Source organism: Oncorhynchus masou, chromosome 9 (genome assembly GCF_036934945.1).
Source record: "Oncorhynchus masou masou isolate Uvic2021 chromosome 9, UVic_Omas_1.1, whole genome shotgun sequence".
Taxonomy (NCBI): domain Eukaryota; kingdom Metazoa; phylum Chordata; class Actinopteri; order Salmoniformes; family Salmonidae; genus Oncorhynchus; species Oncorhynchus masou.
Window position 1 is genome coordinate 52,978,979 of NC_088220.1, and position 17,785 is coordinate 52,996,763.

At 48.2% G+C, this 17,785-nt stretch overlaps 1 protein-coding gene and 1 long non-coding RNA gene across 2 annotated transcripts in view; both read left to right on the top strand.

The window, feature by feature from the left end:
• The first annotated feature begins 4,475 nt into the window (after window positions 1-4,475).
• LOC135546197 (uncharacterized) lies at window positions 4,476-10,000 on the top strand. The gene is made up of 3 exons (XR_010456551.1): window positions 4,476-6,226; window positions 6,551-6,621; window positions 9,923-10,000. It is a non-coding gene; the product is annotated as an uncharacterized LOC135546197 (long non-coding RNA).
• A 3-nt stretch (window positions 10,001-10,003) lies between these two features.
• LOC135546194 (sodium-dependent serotonin transporter-like) overlaps window positions 10,004-17,785 on the top strand; it is a 24,043-nt gene continuing 16,261 nt past the window's right edge. Inside the window, exons 1-4 of the mRNA XM_064974420.1 lie at window positions 10,004-10,521; window positions 12,138-12,272; window positions 15,471-15,693; window positions 17,662-17,785. The exon at window positions 17,662-17,785 is cut by the window's right edge and continues 15 nt beyond it. Coding sequence (XP_064830492.1) covers window positions 10,137-10,521; window positions 12,138-12,272; window positions 15,471-15,693; window positions 17,662-17,785 — 867 coding nt within the window. The 5' untranslated portion in view covers window positions 10,004-10,136. The remainder of the gene's footprint in view (window positions 10,522-12,137; window positions 12,273-15,470; window positions 15,694-17,661) is intronic.

The window sequence follows — 17,785 nt, forward strand, 5'->3', positions numbered from 1 at the left end:
CGTCTTCTTTCGGCCATTTTGTTTTGTCCATGTCCTATTTTGCTTCTCTCCGCCACCAGGCACCAGCAGAGTTTATTGCAATTCAGTTTTTGTTGTGTCCTCTGGCTTCATAAACATTCTGTGGTATGTAGAAATCTGTGGGGTTTTTAAAAGGTCTGTATGTACCATCTCTTTGTTAGGGCTGGTTCAGGGTCACGTCCTATGTAAGTAGTCCATCCCAGTCTTTCACCAGGAGACACACACATCCACCCCACCAGCCCTAGCTGTATTATTGAGGCCCAGTGTAATGCCATACCTTCCTCTCTGCTAGCTTCCCTAGGTCAGAGTTCAACCCAGAGCAGCCAGACTAGAGTGAGGTGTGTGAGAGAGAGTTAGGCAGGGGTGTCAGGAAGCAGCGTACCAGTCGCCCGCCCTCTAACCCCCCCCAGCCATGGTCCAATCCGGTGAGTTATCATCCACTGACAGAAGGGGAAGTGCCAGTTCAGCACATCAGCATCCAGGGGAGCATAATATCACAACTATGACGGGTTCAGTCAGAGTTTAGTGGTGGTGGTCAGACTAGTATGTTTTGATGAATAAGCAGTAGGGGGAACTCAACTCCCAACACATTCAGTTCAGTTCATGTGGATAGAGACAGTGATTACGCACAAGCTCCCCACTGTGAACTTGCCCCTGCTGCTCCTCACCGTATGCCTTGCATTACTGTGAGCTCTGCCTGGAATGAGGTGACAGAAGGGCCGGCAGGCTGGAGCTCGGAGGGTGGGGGTCGGGAGGGGTCAGCTCAGTCCCCTGGAATCCAGCCGTGTGAGGCGTACCACGGCCACCCGCCACTCCTCTCACCCCACTATTAAATCATTACAACTCCCGGAGATCCCCGAACCGACAAACGCAGGAACGGCCGGCAGTTGACCCCGACCCCTGAATTCCAACCCTCCTGAGTGGCCGAACACAGGGGCAGTACATTTCCCATGGGGTCAGACGGAAGAGAGGGCGAGTGTGTGTGTGTCCCTTACCGTTGAGCTCCACACAAACATGAACACAGCGCGTGTGAAAGTCCACCTTCCTTTCCCTCTGTGGTCCACTGGCTTTCTCTCTTGGCTCCTTCATTTGCATCACAACCCCTGTCTCACTTTTCACCAGGTCTCCCCTGTTGGCACATAAGAGACTTGTTATTGTCGTAGCTATGAATGTCCCAGTGCAGATTACTCCTGTAAGTAGAGAGCACTGTATAAGTGGAACACGTGGACGCGAGAACAATTCAGGTCCGTACTGGCAGCCCTCTCACCTTAGGTTCCTGTTTATGGATCATCTCAAGTCTGAGGAGGAGTGCTGATCTCCGATCAGATTTGCCTTTTAGATCATAATAGATCAAAATTGATATTCAGTGGACGGGAGGGGGGGGGGCTGATCCTAGATCAGCACACCAACTTAGAGGCTTGTATGATTAAACACAATAGAGGAGCAACACAGTAAAGCTGTCAGATCTCTTGTTTCACTATTTCTTCGGGGAGGTTGATGTTAATCTCTCCGTTGAGTTTGTTTGGTATGTTTAGCAGCGTTAAGAGTTTGGAGGGGATGGAATGTTTTTTTCTTCACATAGGCTGCTGGAGAGTTACACACACACAAAGTCATGAACATACACACACAAAGTCATGAACACACACACACACACACACACTTCGCCACAAACACACTCACTCCATCATGAACACACACGCAGAGTTAGTTTCCATGTGAGGGGCTTTGGGGCCAGCTGGGCCCAGGATTGAGATGTAGTAGAGAGGCAGTTAAGGGGCTTTTAGGTGCTGTACCTTTTTCTTGGCAGCACTGAGTAGCAAATATGTAGCTTTGTAGTTTAGCCTCCCCCTGTGTTCCCAGAGAGAGATTCCAAGAAATTCCACTTCATCTTTTCAGGGCTTTGTCTGACTGACCTGATCGTGATGGGAGTCTGGATGGGGACTCATTCAACACTTAATACACACACAGCCCGCTTATTCAAGACTCATATTATACCCTCCAATTCTCCGACTTTCCCTGGCTCTGATGGACTGGTAGATGTCCTGACGTCACCACTACCAGAGATTTATCTGGGCTCAAAGTCCTTTGTTTCACACCAACTTAAAACCCTCAGGATGGATTGTTCTGCTTTGTTTATTTCTCTGCCTGTGTGTGTGTGTGTGTGTGTGTGTGTGTGTGTGTGTGTGTGTGTGTGTGTGTGTGTGTGTGTGTGTGTGTGTGTGTGTGTGTGTGTGTGTGTGTGTGTGCGTGTGTGCGTGCGTGCGTGCGTGCGTGTGTGTGTGTGTGTGAGAGAGATGGGGATTAACCTACCACAGATTGGAGTGAATCGCACTCGCAGCAGCACCCCCACACTGGTTAAGAGTGAGGCATTGTGAGTATCTCTGTGTAAAAATAGTCATGATTACAAGGACTGTGTTGTCTTCTGTGTGTGACTCTCTCTCCCTGTGGGCCTCCAGTGACTGGACTTGGAAGTCCCTACCCTAGAGACTTAACCCTGACACACGTACCCACACATGGTGTATGATAGTCTAATCCAGGTGGTTGTAACAGGAGTCAGGGATCGCCCCACTGCCTCTCAGCCAGGCTCTTTCTTTCCCTTTCAGAACGTCTTGGATTAAGAGCAAGGGATCCCTGCACTGGTAAAAGCTGTGTGTGTGTGTGTGTGTGTGTGTGTGTGTGTGTGTGTGTGTGTGTGTGTGTGTGTGTGTGTGTGTGTGTGTGTGTGTGTGTGTGTGTGTGTGTGTGTGTGTGTGTGTGTGTGTGTGTGTGTGTGTGTGTCTCTAATCAAGGCTAAGTAGAATGTGGCCTTGGGGAAGCCTAGCTTTGTCCAGTGTGTATCCGTGCCCGGCCCCTCCAGGATGCTGAGTCGGGACTGGGAGTGAGCAGGACGTCTATGGACAGCAGAGCTGGTTGCTGGTCCCGGCAGCACCCAACTTCACCCCAGGTAGGACACACCTCTCTTTCTCCCTCTCAGTCACCATTCTATGCTATCCACAGCTTGGACCTGACCTATTGCTACAGTAGAATTGCTTTTGTTCCAATTCCACCTAATTTTTTTCCACGGTCCCGGACCAAGACTAACACACATTCATATGGGTCTGTGTACAGGGAATAGAATGAAATACAGAATGAAAATGTTACCTAGGATATAATACATACTGTATGAGTACACACCAACATATGTTCTTTTACCCAGCCTCTCAAAACAGCCATAATGTAAAGGTTCCATATCTATAAATCATCGGCTCTCAAACTTGGATGGTCTTGCTGTTTAGTGTTGGGAGACTCACCAGGGAGAATCAATGGAGATTACTGTAGGCATGTTTTATAGGACCCAGGTAGTGCTTGTGGAGCCCTTCATATCTGCTGGGGATTATTGCCGATTTAGTTATTCTATTATTCAACCTCCTAATCATATACCATGGTTGTGTATGGCCGTTGTTGGATTTTCAATGAGTCTTGCTATAATGACCGCAGTACGTTCCATATGTTTGTCTCGAATTGAACAGCACCTTTAGTCCCAGCCCCTGTGTTGCTGTAATGGTGAGACCGAGTGAGTGCAGTTCCTCTGAGCTGTAGCAGAGGGAGCTCTTTTCTCCCTGAGCCGCGTCGGCCGGGACAATCCCAACCTGTTGTGTTGACAAGAAGTACTCCGTCTAGACAGACTGAGGGCCTAGAGGGAGAGGAGAGACTGAAGAGGAGGCTGAGAGAGGAGAAGTAGAGGACGGAGAGAGAGTGTCTCAGGGGGTTGGGGTGTAAGCAAAAAGACACATTTACGTTCTCTGCGAGATAGTAGGGAGGGCGGTGAGAGGGAGAGAAACGGTACGTGGTAGTTTTTATCTAGCTTCGTTGGACACACTGACTAAGTCGCTCTGGATAAGAACTTCTGGTAAATTAAAATGGGGAGGGAGACGGAAGGGAGGGGGGGGAGGGAGGGAGTGAGAGGGGGAGGAGGGCACGGAGAGAGAGCGAAAGAGGAGGGGAGGAGAGAGTGAGGGGGGAAGAGGGCAGGGAGAGAGGGAGAGGGGAAGGAGGGAACAGAGAGAGTGAGATGGGGAGGAGGGAATGACAAGAGAGAGAGGAGGGGAGGGGAGGAGAGAGAGAGGTGGAAGAGGACAGGGAGATGAAGAGATTAGGCTCCTAACTTGCTGATAGAGGGCAGCTGCCAGTGATTGTAATTGAAGAGATGAAATGATCCCGTGGCTGGCTCCCTCCCTGCATACAATGTCCCCTAGTTCTCTTGTGTTTTCTGGCTAATCTTACCTTCTCGATCGATCTCCCTCTCTGTCTGTCTCTACCGCCCTACCAACCTCTCTCTCTCTTCCTCTCTCTCTCTACCTCTCTCTCTCTGTCTGTCTCTACCGCCCTACCAACCTCTCTCTCTCTACCTCTCTCTCTCTGTCTCTCTCTCTCTGTCTGTCTCTACCGCCCAACCAACCTCTCTCTCTCTACCTCTCTCTCTCTACCTCTCTCTCTCTGTCTGTCTCTACTGCCCTACCAACCTCTCTCTCTCTACCTCTCTCTCTCTGTCTCTCTCTCTGTCTGCCTCTACCGCCCTACCAACCTCTCTCTCTCTACCTCTCTCTCTCTCTGTCTCTCTCTCTGTCTGTCTTTCTCTCTCAACTCTTATGTTCCCCTCGATATCTACACATTTCCCTCTTCCTTAGAAATTAGATTTCTCTCTCACGTGGCACACACAGAGACATACTTGCTCACGCATGAATGTCAGAAGGTTCAGATATTAATGAGAGTGCTGCCTTGTCCCATGCTGTTAGGAGTCCTAGCCTCCTTGCATAAATCCTTGTTTTTCTTTCCTACTCTACGGTGGAGATGTGTGGAGATTTGTTTTGTTTTTTTACAGCTATTCCTCAGTTTCACTAAGCAAGCTGGGGTTGCTCAAGACCCAATATGACTGGTTTTGTATGTGGGAACCACATTTAGTCAGAGGAAACTGCAAAACACTTTTTAAATAGTTCAAAGGTTAAGATGCTTGTCCTCGAAGTCGACAGGAGGTCAAGGAGCCTCAGTAACCATAAATGGATGGAATCATAATGCATAAATTCCATTAAGTAGACCTTTTTAGATGTGAAACAACAGAATGCTATCTTCTAGCCAGCAGGGTGAGGTTAGGTATCCATACCGGATCTGCCTAGTTCAGACCGGGAGATGGTGGGGAGCATCACCAACGAAGAGGCGAGATGAGGGAGTGCACCAACCTGGAATAGCACACTTGACATTTTCCAAACACTTCTTTATCTGGATGTATTCCACCTGATCTGGGGGGTTACCAAGGAACTGGGAAACACACTCTGAGGGGCGGTTGGAGAGCGGACACCTGTTAGCTGATTGTGTTTTAGACAGATGCAGCGAAGGCCTTTTCAGACTGCTGATGTCTAATGGCTTCCTGTAGGTCTTTGTTTGCGTTTGTTTGGGAAGGGCACGAGGTGGGCACTGCCAAATCAAATGTCCAACAACACCATGGCAGTGGTAGTTCTGATATGCTTCCTGTAAGTGCTTGTTTTATTGTCTTGTGTGTGTGTGTGTGTTTGTGTATGTGCGTGTGTGTGCGTGTGCGTGTGCGTGTGTGTGTGTGTGTGTGTGTGTGTGTGTGTGTGTGTGTGTGTGTGTGTGTTGGGTGTTGTTTTTCCCAGGGGATAAGCACACTATCCTTCAATCTGTCGTTCGGCGTATGGGTTCCTATCGCGGACTACTTCCTACCGCTTGGTGATTGGCTTGTTATTTTTAGTCCGGAGAGCTGAGTGAGATTGAAGATGCATTTGGACTGGTCATCTGTTGTTCTTCTGCGTTGCTGTGTAACGTGCAACGCTGCTCATCCAGCACTTCAGACTGACTCCCATTTACGTCATGTCAAAATTCACTTTTTGTTTACAATATTTGGTTATTTTGAGAGGAATGCGTAGCCTACAACTCAACTCCTCTTTGTGGCTGGAGATGTTTGCGAAACCAGGCAATAGTCTTGCCAGGTGGAATGAGACAACCATTCGCAAATGAGGGAAGAGGGGGCCAACAGGTCAATGGGAAAGGAGGACAGCGTCCGGTTGAGAGTGACAGCTCCTTCAGAGAAACCCCTTCACCGCCAAATACATCTTGATAAGCACATTAGCTCGGCAAACTGCTCATAATGTCACTCTTAGATGTCTTCTTATTCTTTCTCGAAAAGCAATTATCTAGTTAAGCCAAGTTCTCGGTAAGTCTGAGTTTTAAGATTCGTCAACACGCATCTCAGGACTCACTATCTGGCTTTCTATTTCTGGACCCGACCTTTTTAATGTTTCGGGTCAAACATGATTTATCTACAGCCCTGGTTGTATTATGACAGATGAAGTTCATGGGCAAACGATTCAGCTGATAAGAACAGCTAAGTGATCACCGTTGAGCATTTTCCAGCCTGCAGACTCGATGGAGCTGCTGAGAGTTGTCTGAGGCTGCCCGTGGATTTGTCTGTCAGGGATTTAGAGTGTACCGGGAGTAAGAATTATGTCTGAGGATATACTCTGTGTTTTGTTCACAGCTGGCCATGAGGACGAGGGGATGCTTTTGACGGCGGCTGTTAAAGCAACACGGAGGGGGGGACTCCGTAAGGTGAGACCAACAAAGGCCTCGGGAAATCATCCCCTATTTATCGTCTTCAATATTCCATAGCTGATGAGGAGCGTAGATTGCAGTCCGGCGATGACAGGCGGATAGCGGTGTAGCTACCAGATGTCTGGAACTTTATCCAGGTTGTCCAACAACAACACAAAATGATTTGTGCATGTAGCCGTGTACATATAGTACTGCACATTTTTTCCCACGTAGATGTAAATGATGCCAAAAGCGAAGTAAGCCAAGACAATATGATTGTGTATAGGAGAGATAGAGAAGAAGGGAGGGAGGGAGTCAGAGAGAGAGGGATAGAGAGAGAGAGAGAGAGAGAGAGAGAGAGAGAGAGAGAGAGAGAGCGGAGGAAAAGGGTGTAAGAAACTCCAGAAGGGGTGTAGGGGGGAGTGTCTGTACGTGTTCTTCAGAGGGACAGTGGTGAGTACCACCCTGACGCAGACCCCCACATAACTACGGAACCGCTGCACGGTAGGGCTGCATTCTGGACATTGTGTGTGAAGTTTGTGTGTGTGTGTGTGTGTGTTTCTCCATGGTTCTATTCATATATGTGTTTGTGCCAGACCAAACGTCAACGTGTCTATAGTGTGATGATGGAAGAGGTTTGAGTGCTCTACTGGGCAAACAGTGTGTCTTGATGTGTTTGTGCAGGCTTATCCTGGCAAGTTCATGCAACGGCAGAGCATCACAGAAGTTCTAGGAGGGGGACAAAAGTTCCATTGGGTTGAATTGTCTGATTTTGAAGCGTGTCTGATTTGACGCAACGTCGACTACAGTTCGTGTGCCGTAGAGACTAGATGCAGTGGTGAATAGTGATGGAGATCATGTTAGGTGTTCGGCTTCCTCATTGTCCTACAACGAAAACAAGAAGTACTCCCGCTAGAAACCCCAAAGTTGTGATCATTTATTGTTTTTTTTTCGTTTCCAGAGAAGGCTAGAGTTGATTCCTTATCCATTACTCAATATTTCTAATATACATCATTGGTTGTCTGTCTCTGTCACAGAACAATAATGCTCAGAGTTGGCGCGATGGTTGCTCTCGGTGTGTGTGGGTGTTCTTCTGTACTGACAGAGTTGCAGGCTCTTTGTTAACGTAAGGTGAAGTGTTCGGTGACGGACATTGGAAGGCCCCCCCCGCTCCCCTTATGTTATAGTGTTTTTAATGTCACGTGTACAGTACAGTGAAATGCCTTTCTTGCAAGCTTACACTATGGTAACCTTGACAAAAGTGTTTTTTCTTCATAGCTCCAAGTTGCACCGATTTTCAGAACTTGTAGGATTGTGTGGGATCTGATCGCAATGATGTTTCGAATATGTTTTTCAGTGATTTCATTCTCAGCTGGAATATCGTTGATTATGAAGTGGTTGTTTGACGTTACTCAGTGCTGAGCTAATGTAAGTGCTGTACGGCAACCCAGCGAGTCAAAAAAGACGGTACTTTTAAAGGAAGTTTCATTTATCTGATGAGTTTGAACTAATTGTTACCCCCAGTGTTTATTTGTGGCTTACACTTTGCACTCTTTCTTCCAGCCGTTGTTTTCTCATCTTTATTTATGAATATCCATCAAATGCTCTGCTTCCACCTCCTATATATACTCTGTTGTCAGTCCAGGTGCCTTATGTGGCTTGGATAGGAGCATTCTGCTTGACTGATAGGGGTTATGGACTGGAATCCCATGGAGAATAGCAGGACAATTACTTTTAATTGGGATAATGGCATTCCATTTGAATTAACTCTCCCTTTGCCATTAAATTCCAATTGAAGCAAACGAGTATAAACGAGGCGATTAGCTCCAAAACCTTTTTTTCTCCCCTTCACAAGTTTTTTACTCAAATCACGGGACTTTTTAAGCGGGGTATGCGGTTAAACGTTTGTAAATAAAAGAATAGACAAAATATATATATATATATATATATATATTTTAGTGCATCTTCAGTCAATGTAATATTGCGCATGTTTAATTCATTTTAAGATTGATACAATTGTGTTTATGATATTTGTCAAATGTCATCAGTATACACGTTTTAAGACGCACAATGATTTGTTTCTTTCAGTGTGAAATTCCAACATAGAAAAACATGGTATGATTCCGAGCCCCGTCACAAACTTACATCTTTCTGGAGACGACTTTCATCACTTTCATTGTAGTTTCCCTGTTTGAAGAAAATGGCTTCATAATAATGTGAATGAATACACTACTTTATTAAATGACTTTATTGCGAGTCTGTACATTACACCAATATCACATTACACTGGTACACTACTTTTTTCCCAGTCTATTGCTTAGCCTTATACTTTGTCTAACATATACAGTATATGGATTAAATGACATGAAAATGATCATTCTCAATAATTGACATTAAAAGGCCCCAGAATGAAGGGTAGTTGCAGTGAAGAGAACGGCAACAGGGAACACAATGGAAAGGACAGGAGAAACGCTCCCGTTGGATACTTTTGCATATAACTGTGGTAAATATCTATTGTGACCATGCTGAAAAGTAGTTAAACATAAAAACACATTTAAAAAGTAGTCCCCCAAAAAAAGAATTTAAAAGGAGTTAAACATACAAAGTAGTTTGTTTCTTAATTTGATTTAACACTTTTTTTTGTTGTTGCTATGATATCTTGATTATACTCATACTGTCAAAGGAACATTACGGTACAAGAAGAATATGCATGTGATACGTGTTTTCTTTGATAATATGTCTTATCAGGGTTATCAGAATCAGAGGAAGTCAGTTGGTTTCAAATCCTATCAACGTGTTCCATCCTGCCTTAACACACTGACTACACATTGATTTCATCTATCAAACGACTTCTTCTAACTGTTTTTTCTTCCTTACAAATCTTGTTGCTTTTTTACATTTTCATCTAATTTATATGGTGAAGTTCAACATTCATATTTTTTTTTATCTCCAAAGGTATCGTGATTGTAGCTTCGGCAGTAACAGCAATGTCAAGAAAGAAAATAAACTAACGTGTTCTAGCAGAATCCCCTCAGGCCTTATTTGGCAGGGACTTTCAGGTTTCACAATTCCCCCAGTGTTGCACACTTTTAACCCCATAGTGACATATCACAGTCGCAGTGTCTTCACCCATTTGTCTCCTTCTCTCCCTGTGTGAACTAACCACTCAGGATATTCCAGAGAAGCTCAAATAAAGAGCAAACCATTCAAGGCAAAAAACACAAGTAATAAAAAAATAAAAAAACATCTTCATTTCTAAACATGACCTGTTGTTATCACAATGGTCATTTACACAAGTTGTGTTGTGTTTGTGTTGCAGTCTGGTACAGGTTGTGTCAACACTGGTGTTTGTCACAGAAGGCAGTGGAGTCAGTCCAAGTGTCTAACCCTACAGCCCCCCCCCGGCCTGGCCACACCTCTCCGTCTCTCTCTATGATATCCCTCATCCCCTGATGGGCACCTCATCACACTGTGCCACAAGTCCACCGTCGTCGCTAACAACCACACCACGCCACTAACCACCGGCCATCGCCATGGAGATGAAACAGTCAATGATGATGGACAGAGAGAATGAAGGAGGGGAGAAAGAGAAGGGGGAGGAGTCATCGCAGGAGAACGGCAGACTCATGCTGGCTGACGGAGGGGTGGCAGAGAAGGGAGACCCCAAAGTGAACTCTGGTGGGGGGTCAGGAGGGGTGTCCAATGGGTACCCCACGTCCACAGCACCGAGCCCCAAGGAGGGAGCGGGGGGTGTACCCGCAGGGGCCCTCAGGACTCTGGTGGTCCAGCAGACCAGTCTGGACCAGCCCCGGGAGACCTGGAGTAAGAAGATGGACTTTCTGTTGTCTGTGATTGGCTACGCCGTGGACCTGGGAAATGTGTGGCGCTTTCCCTACATCTGCTACCAAAACGGCGGAGGTGAGACCAAGGGCCTGTTCATTCGAGCACGCTGTTGCAAAAAGCTCAAATAAGTCTAGGTAGTCCCTCCTTGTTTCAGCCTGTTTTCTTATGTTTGGTGCCTAATGAACACAACCCAGGTTGAGGGAGAAAGTAACACTGGAAAGGAGAGAATCTGTAGCTGGGGAAAGGGAGGTTAAGGAAATTGACAGAGGAAACTAAACCATCTACAGTATACTGGTAACAATAAGCATTAATGCAGATTGAATATAGTTTTCCACCCAACGTATTTTCACACTTAATCATATAGCTAGATAAAGCAAGATAGATAAATCGGATAGAGCGTCTGGAAAACACAGACCATTCAAACCAACCAAAACTTTGATCAAATGAACATTTACACCTCGGACAGAAAAAGCACTGGGTAAAATACATACACGTGAAACCTTGTGTCTCCCGTAATGAATGTTAATTTAATGTTCCCAGATGTTTACAAGGGAACTCTGCTGTCCTCCCTGCCTTTCTACAACTCTCCTCCTCACATCAAATACAGGCCTCCGATTCCATTTTATTGAATTTGCAATAATAAAATCTTTGCAATATCCTGTTTCTCTGTTTCGTGGGAGCGAGGGAAAGAGAGAAAGAGAGATGGAGACAGGGAGACACTTGATAGAAGCAACACTATTAATTGTCTGTTTTTATGAGAGTGGCTTCAATCTATTCTCTCTCGCTCGCTCTCTCTCTCTCTCTCTCTCTCTCTCTCTCTCTCTCTCTCTCTCTCTCTCTTTCTCTCATTGCTTAATAACCTGTCTCCTAGTCCCAGCTACTGAATCAACAGTTATCTTTGCTTTCATGTCAACCACACAGATATAAATCCCTAATCAAATACAGAGACAGGCTCCAGTCCACAGGCTCCAGTATCTCCCTGGTACTCTCCAGGGTTCGCCATGTCTTTTTTTCTCTGACATTTCCAATTCCTCCTCTCACTCCCTTTGCTCTTTAGGGTCAGCTACAGGTCAGTGTTGAATGTTCCAGATGTTGATGTCAGTTGTTGTTAGATAAGGTGTGTAGAAATCTGGCAAAGAGTGCAGATATGAAACATGTGGAGTTTCTATTTTTGACCCATGAATGAAATGATTTTTACTCAATATACCCCAAACACTGCTTTTTCCTTTCCCCTCTCTCTCTCTCTCTCTCTCTCTCTCTCTCTCTCTCCTGCGTACCCTCTCTCTTTCTCGCTCCCTCCCGCGCCCTCTCTCTCTCACGAGCCCTCTCTCTCTCTCGCTCTCTCCGGCGCCCTCCCTCTCTCGCGGGCTCTCTCTCTCCCGCACCCTCTCTCCCGCACCCTCTCTCTCGCTTCCTCTCGCACCCTCTCTCTCTCGCTCCCTCTCTCTCTCGCTCCCTATCTCTCTCGCTCCCTCTCGTGCCCTGTCTCTCTCGCGTGCCCTGTCTCTCTCGCTCCCTCTCGCTCCCTCTCTCTCTCGCTCTCTCCCGTGCTCTCTCTCTCTCGCGTGCCCTCTCTCTCGCTCCCTCTCTCTCTCTCTCGCTCTCTCCCACGCCTTCTCTCTCTTGCGTGCCCTCTCTCTCTCTCTTTATCTACCCCTCTCTCTCCCCCACTCCCCTACCTGTTGTCCCAGGTGCCTTCCTGCTGCCCTACATGTTGATGGCGGTATTCGGTGGCGTGCCTCTGTTCTACATGGAGCTGGCACTGGGGCAGTTCCACCGCAGCGGCTGCATCTCCATCTGGAAACACATCTGCCCCATCTTCAAGGGTAAGAAGAGAGGAGGGGAGATGGAGGGAGGGGAGTGGATTTGACTAATTTTGTTAACACAATGAAGCTTGTCAACTATTTTGATAAGTGTTATGGAGGAGTTATGAGAGGAGAGGAGTCGGGAGAGGAGAGGAGTCGGGGGGGAAGAGGAGTCTGGAGAGAAGAGGAGTCGGGAGGGAAGAGGAGTCGGGAGGGAAGAGGAGTCGGGAGGGAAGAGGAGTCGGGAGAGAAGAGGAGTCGGGAGGGAAGAGGAGTCGGGAGGGAAGAGGAGTCGGGAGGGAAGAGGAGTCGGGAGAGAAGAGGAGTCGGGAGAGAAGAGGAGTCGGGAGGGAAGAGGAGTCGGGAGAGAAGAGGAGTCGGGAGGGAAGAGGAGTCGGGAGAGAAGAGGAGTCGGGAGGGAAGAGGAGTCGGGAGGGAAGAGGAGTCGGGAGGGAAGAGGAGTCGGGAGAGAAGAGGAGTCGGGAGGGAAGAGGAGTCGGGAGGGAAGAGAAGTCGGGAGGGAAGAGGAGTCGGGAGGGAAGAGGAGTCGGGGGAGAAGAGGAGTCGGGGGAGAAGAGGAGTCGGAAGAGAAGAGGAGTCGGGGGAGAAGAGGAGTCGGGGGAGAAGAGGAGTCGGGGGAGAAGAGGCGTCGGGGGAGAAGAGTAGTCGAGAGAAGAGGGGTCAGGAGAGAAGGGGAGAAGAGGAGTCAGGGGAGAAGAGTAGTCGGGAGAAGAGGAGTCGGGAGAAGAGGGGTCAGGAGAGAAGGGGAGAAGAGGAGTCAGGGGAGAAGAGTAGTCGGGAGAAGAGGAGTCGGGAGAAGAGGGGTCAGGAGAGAAGGGGAGAAGAGGAGTCAGGAGAGAAGGGGAAAAGAGGAGTCGGGAAAAGAGGAGTCCGGGGAGAAGAGGCGTCGAAGGACAAGAGTAGTCGGGAGAAGAGAAGTCGGGAGAAGAGGGGTCAGGAGAGAAGGGGAGAAGAGGAATCAGGGGAGAAGAGGCGTCGGGGGAGAAGAGTAGTCGGGAGAAGAGGCATCAGGAGAGAAGAGTAGTCGGGAGAAGAGGCGTCAGGAGAGAAGAGTAGTCGGGAGAAGAGGCATCAGGAGAGAAGAGTAGTCGGGAGAAGAGGCGTCAGGAGAGAAGAGTAGTCGGGAGAAGAGGCGTCGGGGGAGAAGAGTAGTCGGGAGAAGAGGCATCAGGAGAGAAGAGTAGTCGGGAGAAGAGGCGTCGGGGGAGAAGAGTAGTCGGGAGAAGAGGCGTCAGGAGAGAAGAGTAGTCGGGAGAAGAGGCGCCAGGAGAGAAGGGGAAAAGAGGAGTTGGGGGAGAAGAGGCATCAGGAGAGAAGGGGAGAAGAGGAGTGAGGGGAGAAGAGGAGTCAGGGGAGAAGGAAAGTCGGGGGAAGAGGCATCAGGAGAGAAGGGGAGAAGAGGAGTGAGAGGAGAAGAGGAGTCAGGGGAGAAGAGGAGTGAGGGGAGAAGAGGAGTGAGGGGAGAAGTGGAGTCGGGAGAAGAGGAGTGAGGGGAGAAGAGGAGTGAGGGGAGAAGAGGAGTGAGAGGAGAAGAGGAGTGAGGGGAGAAGAGGAGTGAGAGGAGAAGAGGAGTCAGGGGAGAAGGAAAGTCGGGTGAAAGAGGAGTGGAGTGGTAGATCCAGAAAGACAGTGAGCAGCTCGCTGCCTGTTAGAGCAGATAGATGAGTGAATGTCTGAGAGACAGATAATATGAACTCTCCGACCCCTTCAGCACGTTCCTCATGAAAGTCTCTGCATCCCCTTGTTGTGGTGATGTCCAGCTCTCTGTTATGGAAATTGTCACATTTCCCGCGGAAATGCCAGCATGCTTAGAAACGTCATGTTATGTAAATCCCAGTTGTTTCCAAATGTCATCTCCTACTTGAGTCGGACTTGAATTAGCTTGAAAATAGATAGATAGGTTTAGATCTCTGAGTGATGGATGGAGCGAGTTATCCCCGACCAACCCCAACCCCACAACACAGAACACACCTTCATCTCAAACTCTCTTCCCATCTGGTCAGAGTCTGGTTTGCTCGATGCCCTGGTCCGCCACTTGCCTCGTTTGTCACTCTACCCCACTCTCTGCCTCGTTTGTCTCTCTACCCCACTCTCTGCCTCGTTTGTCTCTCTACCCCACTCTCTGCCTCGTTTGTCACTCTACCCCACTCTCTGCCTCGTTTGTCTCTCTACCCCACTCTCTGCTTCGTTTGTCTCTCTACCCCACTCTCTGCCTCGTTTGTCTCTCTACCCCACTCTCTGCCTCGTTTGTCACTCTACCCCACTCTCTGCCTCGTTTGTCTTTCTACCCCACACTCTGCCTCGTTTATCACTCTACCCCACTCTCTGCCTCGTTTGTCTCTCTACCCCACTCTCTGCCTCGTTTGTCACTCTACCCCACTCTCTGCCTCGTTTGTCTCTCTACCCCACTCTCTGCCTCGTTTGTCTCTCTACCCCACTCTCTGCCTCGTTTGTCACTCTACCCCACTCTCTGCCTCGTTTGTCTCTCTACCCCACTCTCTGCCTCGTTTGTCACTCTACCCCACTCTCTGCCTTGTTTGTCTCTCTACCCCACTCTCTGCTTCGTTTGTCTCTCTACCCCACTCTCTGCCTTGTTTGTCACTCTACCCCACTCTGCTTCATTTGTCACTCTACCCCACTCTCTGCCTCGTTTGTCACTCTACCCCACTCTCTGCCTCGTTTGTCACTCTACCCCACTCTCTGCCTCGTTTGTCTCTCTACCCCACTCTCTGCCTCGTTAGTCTCTCTACCCCACTCTCTGCCTCGTTTGTCTCTCTACCCCACTCTGTGCCTCGTTTGTCACTCTACCCCACTCTCTGCCTCGTTTGTCTCTCTACCCCACTCTCTGCCTCGTTTGTCACTCTACCCCACTCTCTGCCTCGTTTGTCTCTCTACCCCACTCTCTGCCTCGTTTGTCACTCTACCCCACTCTCTGCCTCGTTTGTCTCTCTACCCCACTCTCTGCCTCCTCTCTCGTTCATTCATACCTGTGTTAATCCTAATGGAAAAACAGACTCTCTTCTCTCCATCACAAACTCTCTCACTCTCTCTCTCCAACAGTTATCACCGTCACTATCTATATATGATTATAGGACGTTATAAAGGGGCAGTGTGGGTTCATGAGAAGTTTGACGATGCATTATCATAACTGCATTGTCATGCATTATACCTTACATTGTCTTTTCCTTTCTGCGAAAGGTATCGGCTTCGCCATCTGCATCATAGCGCTGTACATTGCGTTCTACTACAACACCATCATGGCGTGGGCCCTGTACTACCTGCTGGCGTCGTTCCGGCCCACCCTGCCCTGGACCACGTGCTCCAACCCCTGGAACACGGTCAACTGTCTCCGCTACCTGTCCACCGACAGCAACGTCACCTGGACCAACACGTCCACCTCGCCCGCCGAGGAGTTCTATACGTAAGTCAAGACCATGTAAGTGCAAGGCAGGACGGAGGGACGAGGAAAAGGGGGCTGCCAGGGACATTAGACAGAGGCCGGAGGGGTAGACGGCATGATGGTGGAGGAGAGGGGAGGAGAGGCAGAGAGGACAGTGACTGGATGGGTGGATGAAAGGTAGATATGGATAGGTGGAGGGAGATGGGAGGAGACCCAGCAGATAGAGCTTCTAACTTTTCGGTTAAAGTGTTACCTGAACTTAATGTTTAGTTGGCTCAAACTCTTTCTTTTTTTTGGTGCATTTTTTCCACTTTTTCTCCCCAATTTCATGGTCTCCAATTGTTTTAGTAGCTACTATCTTGTCTCATCTCTACAACTCCCGTACGGGCTCAGGAGAGACAAAGGTTGAAAGTCATGTGTCCTCCGATACACAACCCAACCAAGCAGCACTGCTTCTTAACACAGCGCCATCCAACCCAATGTGTCGGAGGAAACACCGTGCAACCTTGGTTAGCGTGCACTGCGCCCGGCCCGCCACAGGAGTCGCTGGTGCGCGATGAGATAAGGTTATCCCTACCGGCCAAACACTCCCTAACCCGGGCGACGCTAGGCCAATTGTGGGTTGCTCCACGGACCTCCCGGTCGCGGCCGGTTACGACAGAGCCTGGGCGCGAACCCAGAGTCTCTGATGGCACAGCTGGTGCTGCAGTACAGCGCCCTTAACCACTGCGCCACCCGGGAGGCCTAGTTGGCCCAAACTTGTCTCATATGTTCGTTCAACTGTTATTTGTGCATCTACCTAAAGAAGACTATGAAACTGGTTATGCACACACACATACACACAAACAGTGATTTTAACATGCAATATTTTCAATTTACATATTTGACCTAAGTGTTTACATTTTGCGTGTTCATTTATATAGTAATTATTATTCAACATGAACTCACACTTAATCTGACTTCTCTCATCTTCTCTCATCTCTCATCAGAGAGAGAGAGAGAGAGAGAGAGAGAGAGAGAGAGAGAGAGAGAGAGAGAGAGAGAGAGAGAGAGAGAGAGAGAGTGAGAGAGAGACGTAGATGTCCATTCTAGTAATGATATTTCTATGGGGGAAAAAAGCAACTGGTTCTGTCATTCCTGACTTTGAGTCTGGTTCACTCCTATCAATCTAAGAGAGATTTGGGTCTTTGTCAAGGTTGACTCTATTCTAATGCATGTAAAACTCCTCTGGCTCATATCTGGCATGTCTGTTTTCTTAACTGCCAACCTGGCATCTAGCTGTAGATCTTTGTCGCTCGATCATCTTTCACCATAACAAGTTATTTTTGCCAAGTTATCTTATCTCCTTATTCTGTTATGTCAGCATCACATATCCACAATATGTCTATTCAATTTCCATCCTTGTCATTTTTGAAAATATTTTGGATCTATCTCTTGCCTAGTCCTTTCACGTTCTACCTTTTATGACCCTGGAAATCAAATCAAATCTTGCTCAATGCGTTTATTTAGCGTCCTTCGCCGGGAGATACTTAAGCTAAATAAACACGCGCGATACAAGAGCAACTGTTCATTTTCTTTCAAAATATCAACAATTATCCCCATCTATCTGCAGCAAGCAACCTGCCAGATGGATGAATGCTTTTCCTCTCTTGATCCCTCTATTTCCCTATAAATGACTCCTTTCTCTGTTATTCTGTCTCATCCCCTCTCCTCATCTCTCTTCTCGCTGATTCCTCCCTTCCCGACAATCCCTCTACTTTCCCTCGTTGATCCCCCCCCCTCTCATCCATCTCCTCAACCCCTCTCTCACCCTCTCTCTCCTTATCCCTCACTCGCCCCACTCTTTCACCCCTCTCTCCTTATCCCTCTCGTCTGACACCTTCCTCCTCATCCCTCCCCTTATCCCCCTCTCTCCTCACTCCTCTCTCTTTACCCTCCTATCCGCTCCTCATCCATTTTGCTCATCACTCACTCCTCTGTTCTGTAAAGGCGTCAGGTACTGCAGGTACACCTGTCCCCAGGCCTGCACCAGCTCGGCAGTGTGAGTTGGCAGCTGGCTCTCTGCCTCCTGTTCATCTTCACCATCGTCTACTTCAGCATCTGGAAGGGAGTC